Consider the following 24,952-nt stretch of genomic DNA (forward strand, 5'->3'; position numbering starts at 1 on the left):
CTTGATGTGTCTGATGGCCTTTCCCCTGAAGACCAACTCTTACTGTTTGGTCCTCTTAGATGTGGAAGCTATAGGATGGACACCGAGTGGGGGAAGGCAAACTACCCAGATTGCCTGCAAAGAAAAACCATTTTAAACCCCGATGTCATTTTTTTCTTTAGTTCATCTGTCTCTTTTTGCTAAAAGTGGAAGGGAGAAAACCATAAATACAGTTGAGGGTTCCAGTTAGCTAGATTCCAGTTAATCAGGCTTTACTGTAGATCATTCTTTTAAAAACAGTTTTCTTTATTTTTAAATTGAGCCCCTCCCCCTCCGAAACAGGAAGTGGGATATTTTAAATCAGCCTCAAAGTTTAAAGGATGTGAATGGTCATATAATCAGCTAGAAATGACATCAATTTCTATTCTAAAAGCTAGGATCAGGAGAGCTTTTAGGAAAAAGGCTTCTGTTCAAAGGGGAGTGGGAAGGGTGAGGGAGTTCGGGTAACGGGTTTAATTTTCTAAATGCATGTTGGACAATCCGCGCATGCATTTGTTTTCTTCACTGCTAGTCAAATGAGACTATCTTCCAGAACCCTCATTTTCAGGTTCCTTCTGTTGCAAACCCTTATAACCACATGTCACATTTCTGCTACATTCCAAAAAAGCGTTGCAGAAACTTGAGAACAGTTGAATGTTTTGTGATGTCGTGCATGCAAACTCTACACATTTCAACATTTTGGTCAGTGTACAGGGAGATCTCCCAAGAGGAAGAATTGGAGAGGGATGGGTCCAATTTGGGTAAGGCTTGAGCACTTCTTGCCGAAGGACTCATCGCCTCTGCATTGGGTGCAGCTCTGGTATCTATTAGTCTAATAGCTGACCCGATCTGGCAACTGGCAGGCAGTTGAAAGGGCGAATCTCTGTCATCTTCTCTAACGTATGATATGCTTGCTTGGGCCAAATTACCTGTCTCTTTGCTTCTGAAAAATCAAACCTTGATATTTGTGTTTCTCATCTTCCAAACATATTACCCTCAGTCTTTTTTAAATCTGCAATTTTGGCTTTTGGGGTTGGGTGCCTCTTTCTTGAGGCTGGTCTCTGTCTCAAGGTACACTTTCTGGAAAATGTTGAAACGTTCATCAATAAAAGTTGCTGACAGTGAAGCTTTCACTGTAGTATGCCTGATTTTTAATGCATCAACAGTAACTCCCACTAATATCATCTATGCTATGAGATGAATGCATTGGAGACGGTATTGATCTGTTCTGCATGCCACATGCTCATCCTGCCTTTGTGCCTGGCAGGAATGAGCTTGTCAAGGCTTGGAGTTGGGCCTTGGGAAACCAAAGCTTCAGGCAGGCAGGCAGCACCTACTTGTTACAGGGACACACACAAAGCCCGCAGAATTTTCCTAGGTCCGTCAAATTCTTTTCTGCTTCTTTCATGTCCTTATTGATTTGGTCCATCCCTTCCTCAATGCGTTCCAGTTGTTCTGATTAAACACAAGTATTTTATCCCCACAGAATGAAGCAGATGGAAAAGGACAAAGAAAAAAAAGACAAAACTTCAGACATTCACTTTGACATTAAAAAAGAAAAAAAAAAAAGAAAGAAAACTGGACGCCACAGATTAGAGCTGGTACCCAGTACCTACTTGTTACAAGGACATATGAAAAGGCCACAGCATTTCCCTAAATCTTTTAAATTTTTCTCGGCCTCCTTCATGTCTTGGTTGATATGGTTCATGCCTTCTTCGACACGATCGAGTTGTTCTGGTTAGGACAAAGGGATGACAGCGTGGAATGAATTTTTTTTGGGTTTCCAACAGAACATGAGAAATGATTATGTGAAACAGAATTTGAAAGAGAAAGAGAGATATTACAATGCATTGTCCAAGAGGATGCATTGCTATAGACTGCTGCTGCTGCCCTACGCGGGCACGGATGGGAGGAAATGAACAAAAACGATGCTCGAAATAGTTTGTAATCCAGACAAGATGGGATGAGGTAGGTAGGCCTGTTTGATTCTGAGTGTCCAGGAAAACAGCACAGCATATTCACTTACTCAGACACCAGTGAAATCCAAGGGAAAGAAAAACAGGGTGTTAGTTTATGTTTTAGGCATTCAGATTCAATGCTACTAGGGAAAGTATCTGCTTCAACTTTAAAATGTCTGTATCTTTTGGTTTTTAAGCATCCTCAACCAGGTAAGAGTAGAAAATAGAATCCATCTTCTTCTTTGGGGAAAATAACAACTACAGTGATAATTAGCAATGGGTGCCAGATGTTTTTTCCCCCAGCAGTGGCTGTCTGGCCAAAGCTCAGGGTCAGTTGTTGGTTTGAATACTTAATTTATAGAAGCCATAAAAAAAAGCAACATCAGCACAACGACGTTACAAGTACTGGATCATTTAAATTCCTCCATCCTATGACTTACTTGCCATGAAAACTTTGGAAGGCATTTCACTTCTCTGTGCCCTGATTTCCCGTCTCCACAATGGGGGGCATGCTAGATCCCAACTCCAGGCAGAGAGCAGGGAAAATGAATGCCTGGGTCTCTGGAGGAGGGGCGATGGATTGGAACAGAAAATAGCACTGAGTCGTCGCTGCCAGCAAGGCTGACCTTAGTGCATCTAAGACAGAGATTAATAGCCATAAAAATGAATTGTACTTCTAGGTGGCCAGGGTGACATACACTAACTTGATTAATTTTTCAAAAGTTATGTCACCAAATTGAGTAAGCTACAAGTTCAATGAAGGGATTTAAAAAATAGGCTTTTAAGAGCATTAAAGGAAAGCAGGAATGAGATGTCTTGGCTGTCTAATTACAAAACCTAATTACGCTTCCATTCCTCTTTTAGTTTATATTTTCATGCATACATGCCTATGCCTCCAGGAATAAAGGCATGATTAGAATAAAACTGAGAAATACATTTCCAGTCTAAGGGCACAAATAATCCCTTAAAAACAATTTCACATTAAAATGTACAGTGGAAATTATCATTCCAAAAAACTAAGATAGGTTCATTAGTGACACAACCTAGGGAGACCGTCCAATTGGAAAATAAGAACCTATTGTGTTCTCTTTTGTGGGGCCGAAGAGCAGAGTTCAGCTTATTAGGAATCTGCTCTCTCTATGATGCTTTTCAAATGACTGCTGAAAGCAAAATTTCAGTGTTTATCCTACACTGGATAGCTAGCGAGAATAACAGTGTAGTGCTGGTGAACTTATGCTGAATAAATATAAGTATAGTAATGTCTTTAAGGAAATCCTTGAAAGGGCTAAAAAACAAAAGAATGGATGGCAATTCTTGGTGTTCCAGAAGATTTTGTGCTTTTCTGAAGATTTTATTCCAGTTTCTTTTAAAGAATGCAATAAATGAGCCTGCAGATCAAATTAACTATCAAATGAAGGGATTGGAGCGGGGAAGGAACCCAACATCGTCAAAAGAAGAACGATGTTAAAGAACGATGTTAAGGATGCCAAATCCCAATGGAATAATTGCTCATGGCTTCCTGGAGTGCTGGGTTGAGATGGATTGGAGTGCCTGGCCTCAGAGGGAAAGCGTGCTGGACCCAACTAATGACAGCTGACATGGGCACTGATTATGGCATGGGGCTACATATTCAGGTATTTGCCCTTCAGGTATTTGGCCAAAAATATTAACTCTGACAGCATTTCAGGAACCCCACCTACTGTGCCTCCAGAGATTACGAGGTAACATAAAAATGTGAATCAGTCCCCAAGTGTTGTATTTCTGAACCAGAGAATTCAAATTAAAAGATACAAACAAGCGGGCAGGTCCAAATCCATGTTTCTGAGAGCTGGGTTCTGCCAGGGGTTTCCAGCTTGTTTGGCAAAGGTAATAGCTAAGAGAGGGATTCTGAAGCTCTTTCAGAAAAGTTGATTCAGAAAACTAATTTATAGCTACCAATATTGGTTGAACGGTCATCATACACAGTTATAAGTCAAATCCTTAATTTAAAAAATATCTTGGAACCATTTTGTCACAGATATTCTAACAATAATATTAATTTTTAGAGTGTACTGAGTTATGTTTGTGAATATGTTTGGCATATTGGGACTTCACAGCATTTCAGTGACTTCTGCGAAGACATTTCTCAGGAAATGCTTGAAAGTAACCAATATCCTCATTCCCTTCTGGGGTGGACAGCAGCATCTCACAGGCTGATGCAAGGCACCATCCAGGGTTGACTGCTCCTTACCTCCCTAAGCTTGCTTTCTGGCTGTTTTCTGTCTATTCCTGGAAACTGGGAGGAGAATAACTTTTTGGGTGGGGAGAGGTATTCCAGTAGCTAACACACTATATGTTGGGACAAGAACTTGAAATTTCTTTTGCCATGTTTGGATGACTGATTATTTGTGATAGATCTACCAATAGCAGGATGCTCAAGGATCTAGGTTTAGATATCATTTCTACTCATCCTGACTAAGGCAACATGGGATGCTTAGAATCCTCAACCTGGTAAAAAGAATCCAGTAGAGGAATAGCAAGACATCAATGCTATTGACCCAGAGTGCAAGCCTTCATGAGTATATCCAGATACAAGATGCTGCCTACATGATTTTCATTTTCCTTAGCATTGATGAACATGTAGAAATTCATTTAAATAGCCATGTGCCTAGTGGCCACCATATTGCACCGTGCAGCTTTAGTCATTCAGTATTCAATATCATAACAGATATTGGTGGGTGGACTTCAGTAAGAGGGATGTTTTCAAAAATACTACCTTGTAGTACCATGGACCCTTAAGAAAGTCGGCAGGCTCTCTGGATGAAGCTTTACTTTGCCTTTACTCTACCAGACAGTAATCAAAGATTTCACTGTTTAGTTTGAAGTTGATCCTATGGGATTTTTCCCAAGCTACATCTTTGGCATCAAAATAAACATATAACCCAGCAAACACCAAAAAAAAAACGAACAAGAGATATGGAAATGAAAGGGTACGTCATCCCATGTTAGAGTTGAGATTGTTTCATGGGGGTTTCTCTTGGAGACAAGAAAAGTCCCAGGACTCAGTCCATTTCCAGGACTGTCTGTCATGCCCAGTGCTCCTTGGTGTCTCCTGATACCTGGATATAAAACAAGAATCCCATAAGGAATTTCCAAATGCAACCATTTAGCTGGACAACCTGGAATGGTTCTTTAGAAGGATGGCTGTTTCTTGATACTCCTGTGCAGCTGCAGGATAGAAGCTGTCAACATTTTTGGTGTTTAGGCATAGACGAAATTAGCAGAGCATAACTGAAGAGAAATGTTAAAGCAGTTACTGATCTAAACAACTAAATATAGCATATGCAGAATTAAAATGCACTTACGATGGCAGTGAAGATGCTTGTTGACTTGTGCTCATTGGTCAATTTAAAAGGTCCTAATCTATTATAGTATAAATGGTACATGGACCACTTAAGACCAGACAGAAGCCACCCTCTTTTGGAGGTCTTACAATTGTCTGTTTCTCAGTATCAATCTATTCACCATGTATCCGGTAAAACCGACGCTATCCTGGGAAGTAAGTTAAACTGAGGAACGCAGCATTTACTGTGGTTTGAACACAATTAAAATGTTTTAGCTGAGAACACTATCTTGTGGGGGAAATCTGCTATTCTGCTTTGTTTCTCCAAGATCAATATATACATGTTCCTGGGAATCATTCGTGCTTAGGAATAATGTATTTTTTTCTACTTGAACGGAGATTGTGGCAAATTTTACCTCTAGATTTTCTTTACCAAAATACAATGAAATTTGCAACTCAAGTAAGCAAGTTATTCACTTTCTCTCTTTTTGATTCCAGATTTGTATATGTTACTTTCCATGTCTTTATGTCAAAGTTTTATAGTTAGGGGAAAGAAAGACATTATCCTGAACCTTTCCCAAACCTTCCCTTCAATTGCAATGCTCTTTTTTCCACCCCTTTCACATGGAAATTATTATTATTTTTTTTAAAGATTGGCACCTGAGCTAAGAACTGTTGCCAATCTTCTTCTTCTTTTTTTTTTTCATGCTTTTTCTCCCCAAATGCCCCCAGTACATAGTTGTATATTTTAGTTGTGGGTCCTTCCAGTTGTGGCATGTGGGACACCGCCTCAACGTGGCCTGATGAGCGGTGTCATGTCAGCACCCAGGATCCCAACCAGGGAAACACTGGGCCTCGACAGCGGAGCGAGCTAACTTAACCACTCCGCCATGGCGCTGGCCCCCAACACATGGAAATTATTAACTGAAAGAGTTAATAAGAGCTGATTATTCGAGTGACTATGTATCAAATTTGCTCTGGAAATGAGGTGCCACTCTTCTATATGGATGCCCGCTGTTTAATTTTTAAAAAAGCAATGATTTGCTGCATCCTGAGTTTCAAAGCCTGGGACATTGTTACACAGATCAAGCCAGCAAGTCTTACAATGATAGCAAGTTCATCTGAGGAGGTCGAAGAATGCCACAGCCATTGTAATTTCTTCTAAATACAGTGCCACTGGATTCTGTTATTTGCATATAAATTTTGAAATTTGTACTTTAAAAATTGACGGGAAAGCATTATGGTTGATGTTCAATTGTTTTTAAAATTTTTTTCTTGTTTTTTTGATTGATTAGTCTGTATTTATTGAAAAAGTTAAATACAAATAAATAATATAAAAACACAAGTCCTTATATGACAGCCATGAGGGCGTGCCCCTCAGATCTCCCTTCAAGGGGGAACCTGCTGGGAGTCTAGTAGCTGACTCCTCCAGCTGCTGCACCTATGGGATCTGGCACAGCGTTTACATGGAGGCCATGCCCTCCCCAGAGGACTTTGAGCACAATGAGGTTCTAGAACTGAGGCATTCCTACCCATCAGGGGCTACTCTGTTGGGTAGACTTTGTTCCTGGGCTCCCCATCAGCCTGGTTGAGACATTCTCAGAGTGGCACTGCAGTCTGAAACCCTTCCTGTCCAATCCTCCTTCCTCCCCTCTCTCCTCTTATGAGTATCAGGCCACATCACAGTATGAAAGCTCTCCCTGCTTACTCCTGCTCCCTCTTTCCGGGACCCATCACAGACCTTTCCCTAATAAATCTCATACACTTCTAATTGCTTCTTAGCATTTGCTTCCCAGAGGAGCCAATGATACACCTTCCTTCAGCCTCTCCCTGCCCCCATCCTGACTTCTCAGAAATCAGTAAATAAAGATTTATATCATTTACTGTAACGGTTGCAGAATATTTCTTTAATGGCCATACCATAATTCATTTGGTTGGTCTCCCCACGGACAGACATATAATTCATTTCCAGTTTTATACTATTAAAGGTAAGGCACGTACATTTTTCTTCATATAGTTGTCAATGTACATCTGCAGTGTAGAATTCTAGGAGTGGAATGTCTTGGTCAAAGATGGGTGCACTTCAAAATCTGAAGATATTATCAAACTGCTCTTCAAACATTAGTATCAGTCTACAGTGCCCAACCATAGAATGAGAGTTTTTGTTTTCCTGACACGTTCATAGCATTGGTTATTATTGATTGAAAAAATTTGTGTCAATCTGCCAGATAAAGAATGGTATCTTATTATTGTTAATTGAAGCATGGCTTCATATGTCTATTTGTAAACTGATGATTTAGAGCCTACGTCCATTTTTCTTTCAGGTTGTTTCACTTTTCTTTGATGATATGCAAAGTCTCTGTGTATTTTAGGAAAATGCCTTCTGTCTGTTATCTGTATGGCAATTTTTCCCTCAGTTTGAGTTTTATGCTTGGAGTTTGTTTATGGTGTCCTGTGTTGTGGATAAGTTTCACATTTTTCCCTTTGACATAAAAAAAATCTCATTATTACTAAGAATTTTCTAATGTTTTCATAAAATATAAAGAAACAGAAAAAATTTCTCAAAAATCTGCTTATTATGATAAGAATTCAGCATGGAGTCAGGTAATTAACTTATGGTTAGAATTAAATAAAGAATCAACATATGTCTAGATGTATTGAGATAAAGAAAATTTTGGTATTACCCTTCTAGATTCCATGTTAGAGATGGTAGACTAAAATGCTGGCCCTCTGATTTTCATGGCTTCCAATATTTTCACAATAATTTTTAAAAACAGGTCAAATATTTCAATTGGTTCAATTTTGCATTTTCCAATGACCTCTCTCTACTTATATCCCGTTAAAAATAGCTTCCGGTTATTGAAGGAATCCAAATAATGACTTAGAAATCCAAACTCCAGATACTGAATTAGGACGGTCCAAAGAAATGGACACCATGATATACTATTGTCTCATTTTATCTAGGAATTACTGGAGAAAAACACATTAATAGGAAAAATTGAGGATAAAGGTAAGAAGAGAATTCTCACACTGTCCAAAATACTATCATTAAAAAACCCCAACCAAACAAATGACTTTTGCCTTCAAAATTCTGTTACCCCAACATATATAATAGGGAGAGTAGTAGCATTTATTCAATCATGAAGGCCTCAACATTTCCATACATTTACCAATCTTTTCAACAGAGAAAGGAAAAAAGCAAGATGATGAAAATTCCGGAACCCTTACATTCATGTATGCGTGTAACACATGTCAAAATGATCACCTGTGTGTGCACAAGTAATAAAAAAATGCACTTTATTCAGAGGAGGAATTGTTCTTACTGAAGAAATCTCAACTTACCTCCTTGTTCATCCAACATAACCAAAGTCCTGATACCAGCATCTTTACTCTACATTCCAATAATGGTAGCAAAGTTGAAAAAGAGTTAGAGAGAGAAAAGAGAGAAAGAGAAATCAGTAAGGGGACAATTCGCCCTAGAAATGGGAAATGAAGAAGGACCAAAGGAAAAAGAGGGAGGAAATGTGACGAGAGTACGAGGGACTGGGGAGGGGCTCTGAGTAGGGGTTACCTGTGGATTCGCTCTATCAGTGATTCTCAGGGTAGAAAAGGGGGATGCAGTTCAGTCTCCATGGGACAGGGAGGGGAGGAGGCTTGGCGTGGAATTGCAATACACATGCTGAGTAGTATACTGTGATTTTATGTTTGGAAAATAAAAATGCCTGTAGTATAAAATAAAAATGCCTGTAGTTTTCATAACACCAACCACAGAAAGCAAATCTCGCAAAATCTTCTAGACTAAAATCTTCTCTGGCATGATATATCAGACAGTTTCCATCAGTGAACTGGGGACGGATACCCCACAGGGAAGATATGTTAGACTCTTGGGAAGTGAGATTTTTAGATTTATCAAAAGACATGATTGCTTCACGAAGGTGGAGAAATACAGCTCCGGAGGAAACCCACCCTCCCATTTTCTCTCTATGGAGAGAAGTTCTTTGAGATTTAGGAAAAGGATTGACAGATGAGAAATAAGGCTCTTTATTCTAATCTAAATCTCAATCTCAAATTCTGCACAATAATATAGTGTGAGAAAATCCTTCACCACAAGCTTTACTGCAGTGCTTTGTGCAGAAGTCTCTAGAAGGCACGCCTCATCTCGCCCTTAGGATGGAAATAAACCAAACACCACCTGAACTATTTGGGGGAGGGCAGTGAGAGTTTGTAGATAGGGGAGAAGGAGCAGAGATATTTGCATGGCTCATATCTAGGAATCAACATTTCTGGGAATTCTAACTAGTAAGTAAGAATTTCCATTTTACAGGGCAACTGTTAGTAAGTAGAAAATAGCATTGCTGACAGTTTGGATTAATTGGTTTTCCAAGGAAAGCTCACGGTGGCCCCGAGAACAAATTCTAAAATAAGACATTGCTCATAGCCTATTTATTTTTCACTGACTTATTTTAAACTAAGAAAGAAAGAGAGAGATGTCAGTGGAGGTCAACAGAGGGGTTTTTCAAAAACAGTATTTTAAGAATTCAATTCCAATTGTGCTTCTAAAAAATAAAATAAAACACTGACAATGATTTCTGTGAGCTTTTGTAAACGCACCATCTCAGAGAATGTGTGCTGCGAACGCTCCCGGATTCAAAGCCTACCTAGCTTTGGAACACGTTTTGACAGACTTTAGCTGCAAAGCCAGGATGTACTTGGGACAGTGATGACCCAGGATGACTTCAGGAGCCATCGATAGCAGATTCTGGAGCCTGACTCTGCCCTTCGGAATCTGCTGATTTCATTTCCTAGCTGCGTGAACTTAGGCAAATGTCTTAATTGCTCTGTGCCTTAGTTCTCTCATTTGTAATCTAGCAATAATGTTAGTTAATACCACACTGAGCTGTTACGCGAATTAAACGAATAATATGTGTCACATGCTAGAATGGTGCCTGGCCTATAGTTAGCATTACATAAGTGCTTATAAAATAAATACCTTCAGAAAATGCATTTATATTAGGATATCCAGGCAAACTAAAAATATCATCATTACCAGCTACCACCAGCAGCTTCTAGACCACTACTTTTTAAATTTTAATGTGCATATGAATGCCCTACATAGGAAACATCTTGTTAAAGTGTAGATCCTGATTCAGTAGGACTGGGGTACAGCCTGAGATTTTGCATCTCCAAGAAGCATCTATGCTGCTGATGCTGCTGGTGCAGGAGCACATAGTGAGCAGCACGATTCTAGACCCAGGAAGACATTTCAAAACTCTTCCTCTTAAATGTGTTGTAAATGGACATTCCTCTCCACTAGCCTGTATTTTAACAATTTCTGTGCCTTTTTCTGCAAATTTCAGTCATTGCTTATGAGAAGAATCTGTAAAGAGTAGGTGGCTTATTCAGGCCTATGGGTGTGACAATGCAAGTTCTGGTAAGCACAATGACATCTCAGAGCATTTTCTCCTCTGAGGACTCAACTCAAGGCCATGCACGAGATCACTGTTCCATTCTGTGGGGGACAGTGGGTGGGAAACAGGTTAGCAATTGCAGTGTGTCAGTCCAGCTCTCTCATCTGTTTATACTCTCTATTATACCCATTTATTTTTTATGGAGCCTGCAAATATAATTCCACATTTGTCCAATTTGATGCTGAGTCTTTCAGCCCTGGGATGCTTCACAGAACTAATGTGAAGAAGCAAGAGTTCACCTCAATTTGGGAGAACAGAAGCAGTGAGCACTGACTGGGGAGTCAGGAGTGCTGGGTTGTGCTCTTAGCTCAGCCAACGGCTGGTCACGAGACCCTGGAAGACTCACCTGATCACCCAGGATGTTTCCCCATATTTAAGATAAGGGTAGAAATGCCAAGTAAGATTGGGTGGTTGGCATGTTGGTTCATTCACTCACTGGCTCACTCACTCACCCATTCATTCTTTATTTTCTTCAGTCACTCACTCACCACATGTTTACTGAGCCTCCACTCTGTTCCAGGCACTAAGGGTATGGGGATGGCTCCTCAACTGTGCTTCATAGAGTGACTGAGAGACAATTTGGTCAGGTGAGCAGTGCTGGGATCTGGCAGTCAGTAGTTCCAAATTCTATATTTATCCTTGCGATTCTATTGCTCTAGTCATCTGTTCTGTGTCTCAGCCTTCCCAGCTGTCAGATGGGGGCAGAGACAGCCCTCTTACTTCCAGTGTTTACGAGGATAAAATGAGCTACAGGACATAAAGGCGTCTACAAGTTCCACTCCACAGGAGGCTGTGGTTCAAAAACAAGTATATCAAGATAAAATTTAATTTGTGTGAAATCTCAATCAGTTTAGAATGTGCTACTGTGTTTGTTTTCTTAGATCCTTTTGCTTTTTCGTGGCATTCTCACAGAATAAGGTAAATATTGGAGGTGATGCTGGTGGAAGGGAAGTTAAGTGCTGTGCCTAAGAATCTACCCTCTGGAATCGGGTAGACTTGGGTTTTAATTTCATCTCTGCCATTCGTAGTTGTGTCTCAAGCAAGTTACCTAACCACGGTGAACTTCAGTTTCCTCCTCGGTAAAATGGAGATCAAAGTGTTGCGAAAGGTGGCTATAGGGATTAAATTAGATAATATATGCTTGATGCTAATGGCTCTGAGCACAGTACCTGGCATATAGTAGGTTCTCAATAAATGTTAGAACTTACATTTGGCGCCACTGTTTTGCCGACAGGTTTTATTAAAATAACTGGATTGTTCTTTGGGGGAAATGGAAGTGCAAGGGAGAAGGGCAGGGATGGGGACAACATCTTGGGAGAGGTGGAATATTACTTTCTCTTATTCCTTAACGAATATTAGGCTTTAACAGCTAGGAGTGAGAAGAGGGTGTTCTATTTTTGTCTTATCACAATTCTTGGTTTCTGTTTGAGATTGCTGGGAAAACTGTCTACCTAAAAACAGAATTGGAGATGTAGGGATTTTTTGTTCATTTCTTTCTTTTTTCTTTTTCTTTCTCTATTTTCATTTTTCCTCTCTTGCAGATGAACTAAGACCATGTTTCTAGAACATTTTTTCATCTTTTGTCATTCTGAGATGCTCTCCCCAAAGTCCAACACATCTGAGCTACACTAGGACAGTCCGGGCCCTCTCTTCACTGCCACAGTTCCAAAAGACCCCACATCTGCTATATGAAAAAAAACTGTCTAACTCGAATTTTCCATTTTACCAGAAAGTCTGACACAACACAGACATAGCTTTAGAATGCTCATTCACTTCTCCTGGCCCAAGTCTCTTAAAAAATAAGTTGGAATGAAAAGAAAAGATGCTAAAACATTCATGAAATGTTGGGGAGCCCTCCGTAACCATGCTCCATGAGAACTCTGTGTGGTGCTTCTGAATCAGCCTGCCCTGAAGCAGTGTGGCTTGAGTTGTCACAGCCCAAGGCGTGAATGTGTAGACTTCATTTCCTGCATTTAGTACTGGCTGAGTTAACTTTTTTGCCTGGAAATGAATATTCTCTCCTTGAGGATATATTCATAACTCTCCTACCAGAATTATTCCTTCCTCTGCTCCTAGGCAGGTGTGGCCTTGAATTTAGAGAGCTATTTTCATATATGTCTTCATGCATGGTATCAATTTATATCTTCCCTCCCACCCCCAGAGTTAGGCATTTCCTAAATATTTGTTGTCATGCATCTACCATAAGAGCCAGCTCCCAACTCCAGGCTAGGAACCAAATGCCATATGATTTCTAACCTTTTTACCTGTGTGTAGCATTCAGCTTTTCTGAACTTTCCCCACGACCTCTGTGGAAATGGACATCATCTTTGAAATGCTGAGGATGGCTTCTGTTATAAAGCAAACTCTATGCCTGCCGCTCTTTACACCTTAAAGCCTATGAGGGATGGCACAAAGTCATATATTCCACTGAAAGTGGGATTGTTTGCCTTAGGGAGACTTCACAAGTTTAGTAACCTTTCCTGTCTTTGAGACTAAATTTCAGTAGGAATTCAGCTCCATTCAAATGATATAGTGCTGATGTACTTTGGGATTCCGGGCAAGATCCCAGTATTTCAAAGCTCAGATTTTCCAAGTGATTTCTGCCCTTGATGAATATTTAATGCTCATTCTCTTTAAAGAGAATTTCCTTTTTGATTGAAAAGCAGAATATCCTCTAAATAGCCAATGCCCTAGACATAAGGGCTGTTTGACCATAAATATGAAATAACCCAGGAGGAAGGAAGAGCAAATCAATCCACTCTGATAATGCCTTGCTCATCATTTCCTAAGGATGGAAAGTCTAATAGCCTCCTCTCATTTATTAGAGGTAGGAGATAGCTTCCATCTGGTTTGCTCCTTGTTCTAAGATGCAACTTCATGCTTGATTGAGAAACAAAAATGTGTGAATCGAGAATCCTACTTCAAGCAACAGAGCTTTTGAGATTGTCTTCCCCCAGAGTAAATGAGAGCAGACACTCCATTTTCAAGACTGGCTGACACTGCCTGCAGTTTAAGAAAACACAAAAAGAAGTGCCCAAAGACTCTGATGGGTGGGGGCCAGTTCACAGCGGTGCATTTTCACTCTTTTGCTCCACCACCTTCCACCTTCCTGGCAGTGTTTCCACATTGCATGAGTAGGCAAACTGGTGTTAGGTCTGATAGTTTAGAAATTTGCTTCACGTGTACATACACACAAATGGAGATGAAACATGAGCTTGGAGGCCATGATTGAAGGTCACAGAGACCTACCAAGATAATCATGTCAGCTGATTTCTGGGCTCCCTTCAGGTCAACATCAGAGCTCACATAGGAACATTGCTAAGATTTGTTTCTTTCATTTGTTCTCCTGACAAGTTGAGGGACAATAAGTCTATTCTGAAAGCTTCGCCAGAACTCTTAGATTTAGAATATCTGCCTCTTTCTTGGTCCTTCAGTATTTCTGCATGAGCGGTGTTCCCAGGATAGAGCAACGAAAACATTTCTCTTCATTTGCAGGGTGAAGCCTGCTCCCCTGTGCTGCCGAGGGCCCCTTGCTGGCCTGCCTTCCTGTGGGGGCCAACTAGTGCTACACGGCAGGCTCAAATTGTCATTTTTTGGGATAACAGATTTTGTTAAGCGCACCTCCCCACCCTTCCCCGGCATCCTGGGGAGATCACAGTTGCCACCTTCTCCCCACTCCTCCTGTGGCAGTTCACATTTAGCCATATTTCATTCCCAGGTGAGAAGCTGAAACTGCAGAAATACAGGGAGATGTCGGCTCCTATAGCATGAGAAGCAGCCGCCTTTCCTTTTAGCCTTATCAAATTTATCTTTTTTCCCTTGTGTGTCACGGTATAAGCAATTTACAGTAGCAGGAGGCAGGTAGACTTATTTAATCATTCTGCTTGAGAACACCCAAGATCTCTAAAAATGATAACCACGCACGGATTATACATGGAGAGGCAGTTGCAAAAGCACAGCTAAAACAGCATCTCGCCGAATAAAGACTATTAGGCTTGTTTTATTCGGTTGAGATAAATATAGCCCATTCCATTCTTTTTCCACTTCATCTCTCCCAATGGGGACAAGTTCAATTAATCCATTTATTCTTCCTGGTTGACTGCTGCTCTCCCAAATTGGAATGAGTGAGGCTTATTGCAAATGCCCTTTTGATTCCATTATTGCTATCTGCTCTATTTTACCCATTTAAAAATAGTTTGGGATTTATTAACCATGCCTCGCAAATGGATGTTCAATCCAGAGTCAGGAATATAAAAGAGATGCTACATTGACATTATTAGACTTGATATTTCCCTTTATTAAAGCATTTTCCTATTATTTCATGAATTTTAGTGCCTGACCCTATACCAATTTCTGAAAATGTTATACATATTTTTAAAAGTCATATATGTGGCGAAAGTCAGAATAGAATGTCAAGATTAGATGTGACTTGGAGACATTAAAATAATTACAAATGAAGTTTTTATGTAGATAATTTCTTTGTGTATTAAAAATCGCTCTGATTGGCTTAAAGGGATTCAACTTTTGTAATTTCTTGGGAGTATTTACTTGGAAATATCATTCTCTGCTTCCCAGACTATAAAGATAGCCTGGGCTGGTAGGGAGAGCGAATATTTTGATGGCTACCTGACAACTGAAATATAGCATCTTCCTCTGATGTGGCTTCCTGTCAGGCTACATTAACACAGGAACCAATGGGATCATGGCGTAGGGGAAAGCAGTAGAGTCTAGGCAAAGAATATGTCAGCAAATGACATTATTTTATCTTAAAATAGGGTCACTCCTTACCTCTTCAACCAGTTGCAGCATACGACGGGTGCTTTCCAGTGACTAAGATAAAAAACATAAATATTATGAGCGCAGGATCCAGAGGTCTTGGAAAATCAGAAATACTTTCTTCACTTGAGAAGTGCAAAGGGTCGCTATCACATATTCTTTTAAGATTGTAACTAAAACATAAAAGTTCTTCCCATTTGCAATCTCTTTGCTATCAGGCTTTCTACATAATAAAATTCCCTAAAGGAATTAAATTAAAGCTGATCTTCATAAAATCAAAACCATATGAAGTTGATCTTGATATCAAAGACAAAGTAATCTGGAAAAGATAATTGTGCTTGCGCAGGATGCATGAAAAATTATGTCAAATACTCAGAGGGCTAATTTGGCCTCTCTGGACCACGAATTTTGAATTTTAAACACAAACATAATTTTTCATGAATTGAGATGAATCCAACATCAAGTTAAAACTCCTAGAAACACAATCAGAAGTTCTTATCATTATAAATTAAGCTATCGCCTTAGGGTGAAAAATAAATCAAGCACGTCTGAAATAAGTAGCTTATAGGAGACAACTATAATAATTGCCTTTTTCCTTAGATAAGAAATATTGAGACGGAAAGTCTGAATTCAGTGCTGCTCCCTCGGGCAGAGTGTTGTCACTTGTTTCTCCGTTCCTTTAAAACTACTAGAATCCAACAACCAGTGTGATTTCTCAAAGCTGTGCTTTTAAGTGACAGACTTATTTTGGACGACATTCTTCAGGAACGCGAAAAATGTTAACTCTCCTGGAAGAGCTGTCAGCATGGCAGCTTTTTGCAATAGAATTGTGTAAGCAGTGGTATGCTGGTAAACGTTTAACAAGAAGCCCTCTCGAAAAATATGTGAATATGTATATATTTAAGTTTATTATTTTACTGATATAAAGGATGAATAGCACAACATTTACAAATAATAATAAAATATACAAGACTCATGATTATAAATTCCATGTAGCCAACAGATTCTCACGGAAAGCTTTGGGTGACTTGCTGAACTCTTGTGTCATAGCTAAGCATGTATAGAGCAAGTGTAGTCCTGGCATAAACATGGTTGATATTTTCATTTACAATCATGAGTAAGAGGAAAGTGAAACAATGAAGACATATGCTGGAACTTGACTAGTTTGTCAATGATACAAGTGACTTCTTTGCTGAAGAGAATCCTAGTTTTCAAATACTGGAAGATTTTCTCAATTTTTTGTGTTATTTATAGCATAATGGCTGCAGATGTTCACACTTTTAAATTTAATCTACATTATTAATATTTTTCCCCACTTTTTTGAAACCATAAGGCAAGCCCTGATGTGTAGTGTTTGCAGATTCTTTTGGTGTAAATTATCTCATCCTGTCTGATTTCTAACTACATATATCATGGCGTCACTGGAGGTGAACGTGGGGAGACTTGCAGTAACCCACCATTATACGGTATCCCCACACATGTCAAGAACTTTGAGAGCATGGATAGTAGTAAAATGGAGTAAAATAATTAGGGTTTTTTTTTAATTTTGAGTTTTGAGTATTATTACCTTTGATTTTAATATAATCTATTTAATTGTCAGTTTATATAATTCAGTTTTAATACCAGTTTGCAAAGTTCGGGTAAATTTAACAAATTGCTGTCAGAATTCAGCCAACTCCAGCACACCACTGACTGTAAGACGCCCAAAGACAATGCTTTTCTTAGAGGATCTTGACTTCTCTAGATTTTTAGAAATTGGAGTTTGGGCTAAGACATTTTTTATGAGTAGGTTTCACAATCAATCCATTCCTATCTGCAGAGGCCTTAGGTGTACAGGAAATCAAAGTCATATTCCCCCTGGTTTTTTTTTAATTGAGACAGAAGAAGCCCTTTTCCCACCTGAACCTGAATAAGACAAACTACCCAGCTCCCCATCTTTTGCTCCCTTCCCATGTCTCCAGCCCTTACCTCATCAGCCAGCTGGTCAGCCCTCCGCTGCATCTCCTCCAGCTCATTGCGCATGTCTGCGTCTTCAGCCATGGTAGCGGTGGGGGGTGGCTGGGTGCCTGGGCTGGGGGGTCAGTGATGGGTTTGGCCACAGAACCTGGGAAGAAGCATATTTGAACATGTGAGAGCTTATATATGTGTGTATGTAGGTGTGTGCAAAAAGGGGAACATCAAAATGGCCCACATTCTGTCTCGACGACGCAGTCATCTTCCGAGCTGGAAGCCATACTCAAACAGGGTCAACAGAATTACACTGTTTTTATGAAAGGCACCACAAATGCATACTTGCCAACTTCACATGGAGATAGATACTTGTCTACCTATGAAGTACTTTTTAAGACACAAACCACCCAAGAGTTTGGAATGATGGATGGAAGCATATGGTTCTGGGTTAGCATACTTTTAACCTCACATTTATTTATTTTTATTTTTACACAGCTTTATCGAGGTATAATTGACATAGAATAAACCCTACATAGTTGAAGAGTACAATTTGAGACATTTTGACATATGTACACACCCAGGAAACCATGACCAAAATTAAGAAAATGAACACGTCAGCTCCCCTCAGTTTCTTCCTGCCCTTTTGTAATTCTATCCACCCACCCATCCCGTCTCACCCAGCCCTGTGCCAAGACAACCGATTATCTGCTTTCTGCCGCTATAAATTCATTTGCATTTCCTACAATTTTATATAAACGGAATGACACAGTAGGTACTATTTTTTGTCTCACTTCTTTCACTTAGCACAATTATTTTGAGATTCATTCCAGTTGTAGCATGTATTAATAGTTCATTCCTTTTTGCTGTTGAGTAGTATTCCATCGTATTTAGAGGCATTTAGAAGCAAAAGGCAGAAAATCTCTAGTCTCTTTCAATTGTTATCAGAGGTTGCCAAGAGTGGGTGTTGAGCAGCTATGTTTCTAAAGAGGGATGGATCCTTGTCCCTGAAATGTGCCCAGCCCATTTCTTGGCTGTGCTCTTGAAATCCCATATGGTGCAAATTACAGGGAGGCAGACTGAGCTCCCTACAGAGCCAGGCCCCCTCCCTCTCTTCCTCCTTCCCTGTCCTTCCTCCATCTTTCTCCTATCTTTCCTTCCTTCTCAAATATTTATTGAGCACTTTTAATATGCCAGGACAGTGTTAGGACTAAGGATATGGTGATGAATGAGAACAGCCAGTTCATTGCTGTCACAGAACTACAGTCTAATTAGGAAGATGGGAGTGAAATAAGGAAATTAGATTATTCAGTGTGAAATTAATTATATTTGAGGATGTACCACGGGTGTCCACGGGTCACAGCAGGCCTCCCTGAGGAAGTCATGTCCCCAGGAATGGTCATCAGAGAGAAGGGGGTAAAGGGCTTGAGGAATGGTTCCAGATGATAAATATTTGACATGATGAGAACGTCTCTGTAAGTAGCACAACTGTAGAAGGCATGGCCTCTTGCCTTTTGGCTAAGATGGCCAACTGTATACCAGAATCTTTCCCCCCTCTTCCATTGTAGGGCATGGTCTCTGGGCAATGGCTGCCTGGCCAGGAATTACATTTCCAGTTCCCATTGCAAGGAGGTGGTGCCATGCGGCTAGAGATGGTTCACGAGTTATAGGGGAAATGATGTGTGTCCCTGCTGGATTAGATTAAGGCCGTTCAGAAGCAGACATTCCTTCTATGCTTCTCTTGCTCTTCTGCCAGGGAAGACTGGGCCCGAGAGGATGGCCTGGCCACGAGACAGCAGGAACTCGGGCTCTCTGAATCCCTGCATGGAGGAAAGTTGACCACTGACCAGAAAGACCTGAACCCTCATATGAGATGTCAATGCACTTCTATTGTGCGACACTCCTGAAAATGTGAGGGTTTGGTTTTGTTATAACACTAGTGTTACACTAAGTAATGAAGGCCTGAAGAAACTAAAATGGAATACAAACTTTACGTAGGAGCATGATTTCCCAACTGAAAAACACCTTTGTGTGTGTCCTTCTATTGAAAACTGAAGCTGAAGAGGAAATTAGATTTAGGGCCTGGGGGAAATACCACGTTTAATTATTATTATTATTATTATTGTTATTTGTATGAGAATCACCTTTTACAAAAATTAAGTGAAAACTCTTTATCAAGAAAATCAGGAACAGGGGCTGGCCCCTTAAGTTCTACACATCCCTTTTTGGCGGCCCAGGTTTCACAGGTTCAGATCCTGGGTGCAGACCTACTCCACTCATCAGCTATGCTGTGGAGACATCTCACATACAAAGTGGGGGAAGATTGGTACAGATGTTAGCTCAGGGCTAATCTTCCTCAAGCAGGAAAAAAAAAAAAAAAGGAGGATTGGCATGGATGTTAGCTCAGGGTGAATCTTCCTGACCAAAAAAAAAAAAAAAAAAAAAATCAAGAACAAGCTCATTGGAAGGCAGAGGAACCAAAGCTCAAAGAGGCAGGCCCTTGATGTGAGGCTGGGGGGGGACTCTCTGACCTCATCTCCTAGACCCACTGCCATACTGCTTTCTCAACAGCTAAGGTTGAATTCCTCTGGGATTTTAATTTAGTACATATTACTAGAATGTTTCACATTTATTGCTCTTGTGAAGTAAGTCAGACTATTCACGGTTCCTGGATAGGAAGAGGCCCAAAGTGAGACTTCTCTGGAGACAATAGATTCCACAGTTTTTTTCTAACCAGTGATTCTTGGGCAAAGCATCAAATGTGAAATCAGAGTGAAAAAGAAGAAAAAATGCTTCAGGGCTGCATTCTACTATAAGCATTTTTTAAAAAGTTAGTTAGGGTCGTTTTATTGGGCTTTATTTATTGGGCTTTCTAAAGTTTTATTTTATCTAAAAAAGTCACAGGACATCATACCACGAGCCTTTTAATTTTTGAACACCTATCTGGCCACCAGAATATGTACTCATGATATTGAGCTTTAAATGCTCTGTGTTTTACTTAAACACAGGTCTCCATTTTAGAAATTAGAGATCTAGGAAACAGAAATTGGAAGGAATTTATACCAAGTCACTCCTGAACCTTGAGATGAGCAGAAACAAAACTCCAAGTTTCCTCTGAGAGACTGCGATCTACCCTCCAGAATAAAAGGGTGGACCAGTGGAAACGCTGAGTAGGATGTGGGCCATAGCTTAGTGGAGTGGGTAAGGTTTTGATGTCAGAAAGACCTAGTTGGACCGTTGGCTCTTGCACCCATTTGCTGGGTGACTCTGGGCAAGTTTATCACTGTCTCTGAGCCTCAGTTTTCTCAACAGGATAAATAATACCAGTCTCATAGGTTTGTTGAGGGGATTATATTATAGAAAGTTCCGGTCAACCTTGTTTGTGAGGATGTGGGGGCTTAATATTCAGAAAGCCTTGCTCATTTGGGATAAGCCTGTACCTTTTGCTAAGAGTGGAACAAATCCAATATCTGTTAATTAGCTTTCCTTTCCTAACGGCTGGGCAGGAGGCATGTCGCTGTGGTGCTGAGCGCCCGTGGTAGCCTGAAACCAGGGAAACCAGCGGAGTGCTCGAGTCTCCAGGCGGCACCTCTCCCAGGATTACCATGTGGAGACAAACAAGAGCGCCTTCTTGCCCTGTTCTCCATCTTTGTATCTTGCTGCTGGGTTCCTTGGGGGAACTTCTTCCTTCATTCTAAGCAAGCAACTGACATTTCCTTTTAACAGGCCAGCTTATTAGAAGGCAGGGTTCTGTGTGCTTTCAGACCCAGAGCAATGTTGCTGTTTTCCACTCCTCCAGGTCTATTTGCTGATGGATGCTTTCTCTCTCTCTCTGTCTCTCTGTCTCTCTGTCTCTCTCACTCTCTCTCTCTCTCTCACACACACACACACACACACACACACTCAGGTCTCATGTGTTTCCCTGGCAATCTCCTTCCAAAGTTGCTATTCTCAGCATCTGAAGAACAGCTGTAGGGCCCCCTGGCTTCAAGCTGACAACACCCTACAAGAATCTGGCTGATGGACAGTTGGCACAATGGCAGAGAAGCCATGTGGTGGATACCTTTATTTTCATCACTTTCACGATTGCCCCCAGGAGGCTCCAATATCCTGCTCTAAGATGTGGGGTTATGTCTGTGATTTGGGAGCGGGGCTGATGAATCTGACAGTTCTCAAATACACAGCACTTTAAAGCTGAAGAAGCAATGTCTACTCTCCCAATAAGAATGGAGGGAGAGTAGGCACGGAGCGCACCCTCAGGTTCATTGTTGGGGGACCTAGAGTTTGATAAATTGTCCCCACTAAACGCCAAAGACAAGCATATTAGCATTCTAAGAGACAGCACCTGAAGAGGCATAATGATGTCGATAACTAAGTTCAGTCCCTGAAAGGATGCTAATAGTGAAATGGCATTTACTATCAAGGCGGCATGTAACGCTTTACCCATGCTACCACATTAAACCTCCATCCTGTGTGTTGCCTGAGCTGGTAACGTGGCCCCAGCCAGCAAAGTCTGCTTAGTAAGTGAGAAAATTAGAAGCAGAGCCTCTCAAAACTATTCCCTGGGGCTCTGATGTAAGACAATCTCCCAGTCCATTAGGGGACCAACAGTATCCTATTAATTATCTCAAATCACCAGTGTTTATTGAAGGGTCTGGCCCCTCGTAGGTGTTCAATTCATATTAATTGGCTTGTTGAATGAATGGCTGAACGAACTGTTCTGACATCCCCAGGTGGCATTTAATGTTCCCAAGTCAGCAATTTTCCAGGTGTGGTCTAGGGCAGTGCTTCTAAAACTTCAACAGGTATCAGAATCACCGGGAACCTTGTTAGAACAAATTGCTAGATCCCATTCTGAGACCACAAGTCAGTTGGTCTGAGATGAGGTCCCAGAGTCTGCATTTCTATCAAACCCCCGAGTGATGCTGATGCTGTTGCTCCACAGACGGCATTTAGAGTAGCTCTGATCCATAGAACACTCTCTCTGGAATGTTCATTAGTGTCACCAGGTGGGATGAGGGGAAGTTCTTTAGCTATATGGAGGGAAACAGTGGGCTCAATCAGGGGCTTCTGGGAATTACGGCCAAATTCTGCCCACTGCCCATTTTGTACTGCCTGTGAGCAAAGGATGGTCTTTTTTTTTTGGAGGAAGACTGGCCCTTAGCTAACATCTGTGCCCATCTTCCTCTATTTTATATGTGGGATGCCTGCCACAGCACGGCTTGATAAGCAGTTTGTAGGTCTGCACCCGAGATCCGAACCAGTGAACCCCAGGCTACTGAAGCAGAGTGCATGAACTTAACTGCTACACCACCAGGCTAGCCCCAGGATAGTCTTATATTTTTAAGTGGACAAAAAGACTCAGGGAAGAAGAATATGTTGTACACATGAAAAGTGTATGAAATTCAAGTTTCAGGGTCCATAAATAAAGTTTCACTGGAGTACTCCCATGCCCGTTCGCTTCCCTATTGTCAATGGCTCCTTTCAGGTGACAAGGGCAGAGTTGACTGGTTGCAGGGACCACAGGACCAGCAAAGCTGAAAATGTTTGCTATCTGGTCCTGTATAGAAAACATTTGCTGATCCCTGGGCTAAATAGAGTTAAACAGAAATCCTTAAAGCATTCCTTATCAGTCTTTCATGTCCACAAGGCATTGTACATTTCCTGTAGACAGACACAGTGTGAAGTGGTTTCTTTTGTCTGTATTTGTCTGTAGAATTCTCTTTGCATGGAGCTTCCCATGATGGGATTTGTTTTCTGGACCATATTTTAAAATAAGAAATGATGCATGGAATAAAATAGAAGAATGAATTTGCCTTTGATTGACTATTCCTACAGGGTTTTAGGACCACAAACGAGTTTTAATCCATGTGATTAATTGCAAGGTTCTGGGGTGCCTGCACAGTCCTCATAAAGATGCTAATTTCCATAACCAGCTGCAGACTGTGGTTCTGAGGCCTGGCAGCAGCACTGGGCTGTTTGCGTGAGACACAGAAACTTCTAGGGGTCTGTCGCTGACGACGCATGTGGTACAAAGTGCGCAGGCTGCAGTTATTCCTTGATGTCAAATGTAATTTGTAAAGCTCTTCATTCTCATTCAGCATCCAAAGCTATTTGAGACCCACATGGGACACGGGGTGGGTGCACTCCGGAGACACCCCTTTCTGTCTCTTCAAGGGGCTTACTTATTTACATGCAATAGGCTCAGACTGCTTGCTCAATGCCGAGCCTGGACTCAAACATGAGGTTAGGACCCAAGAAGAAGAGGTGAGTGTGGATATAAGGGGTGTATGGTCTGACATACCAGGTCGACAGAGACATGGATGGCTATAATGCTGGGGACATCAGCCATTAGTCAAAGGACCCTAGGGCAGGGGCGTCTTGGGGAAGGTGTAAGGAGAGAGAGCCTTGAGCTAACATCTATTTCTCTCCATGTTTCACCTTTTAATTAATAAAACAAACCAACAAACCTCTATACATCAACACCTATGGGTTGAATTGTCACAGAGAGCTGAAACATACACCTTGGTGTCTCTGCACACTGCTAATCGTTTGAATGAAGCTTCTGCAGGCAGATCCCTCTCCTCTCATCGACTCTCCTTGCTTGCTGGTGGAGATACACTTTCACATTCAACAAAAATTTATTAAGACCCACTATATTCAACAAAGCCAAAAGAAGAACAAAGGGACTTCATAAACCAAGTCAGACAACTCTCCTTAATTATTAATAAAAATCACACCAACAGGGGCTGGCCCCGTCGCCTAGTGGTTAAGTTCGCGTGCTCCGCTGCAGGTGGCCCAGTGTTTCATTGGTTCGAATCCCGGGCGCAGACATGGCACTGCTCATCAAACCACGCTGAGGCAGTGTCTCACATGCCACAACTAGAAGGACCCACAACGAAGAATATACAACTATGTACTGGGGGGCTTTGGGGAGAAAAAGGAAAAAAATAAAATCTTAAAAAAAAAATCACACCAACACTTATTGAGGGCTTACTCTTTGCTGGGCAGTTTTAAGTGTTTTTCATACAATAACTTACATAAACCTTAAATGATACATGGTGTGGAAACTATTACTATTCCCAGTTTGTAGATTAGGAAACAAACCTAGAGGTATCTCTCTACTGACACACAGATAAAATTCAGGTCAGGAATTTGGGTCATTTTCAAAAACGTATTCTGAAAGCATATTTATTCTCAAAGCACATTTTGTGGCTATTTTGTCTTTTAATTTAGCACTGGAAACTATTTTAATTTTAGTTTCATTTACATATTTGAAAATAACATGGAGTGGTTTGACAAATCAATCTCAGTATATCCCAGCTTTTCATATTATGTATCATTTCTATTTATGTTTTTAATCTCCAGTTCTTTTTTTCCCTGCCTTTATTTTATTTCTTTTTTTAAAAAATTTTTTAGATTGTATTTCTTTCTTCTTCCTAAGATGTGCTATTATGTTCTTT

General features: G+C 40.7%; 1 protein-coding gene across 4 annotated transcripts in view; it reads right to left on the reverse strand.

Annotated features, from left to right (window-relative positions):
- The window catches only part of SNAP25 (synaptosome associated protein 25), an 82,511-nt gene that overhangs the window by 11,633 nt on the left and 45,926 nt on the right, over positions 1-24,952 (reverse strand). For 2 of the 4 annotated variants that reach the window (XM_008521396.2, XM_070588820.1), the window contains exons 2-5: positions 17,511-17,646; positions 15,555-15,596; positions 8,641-8,689; positions 1,356-1,473 (exon numbers count right to left, since the gene is read on the reverse strand). In XM_008521396.2, coding sequence (XP_008519618.1) covers positions 1,356-1,473; positions 8,641-8,689; positions 15,555-15,596; positions 17,511-17,582 — 281 coding nt within the window. In that variant the 5' untranslated portion in view covers positions 17,583-17,646. Of the gene's footprint in view, positions 1-1,355; positions 1,474-1,634; positions 1,753-8,640; positions 8,690-15,554; positions 15,597-17,510; positions 17,647-24,952 lie in introns of all 4 variants that reach the window. The other 2 variants (XM_008521397.2, XM_070588822.1) reach the window with 1 other exon arrangement.

The sequence above is a fragment of the Equus przewalskii genome, chromosome 21 (genome assembly GCF_037783145.1).
Source record: "Equus przewalskii isolate Varuska chromosome 21, EquPr2, whole genome shotgun sequence".
Lineage (NCBI taxonomy): Eukaryota > Metazoa > Chordata > Mammalia > Perissodactyla > Equidae > Equus > Equus przewalskii.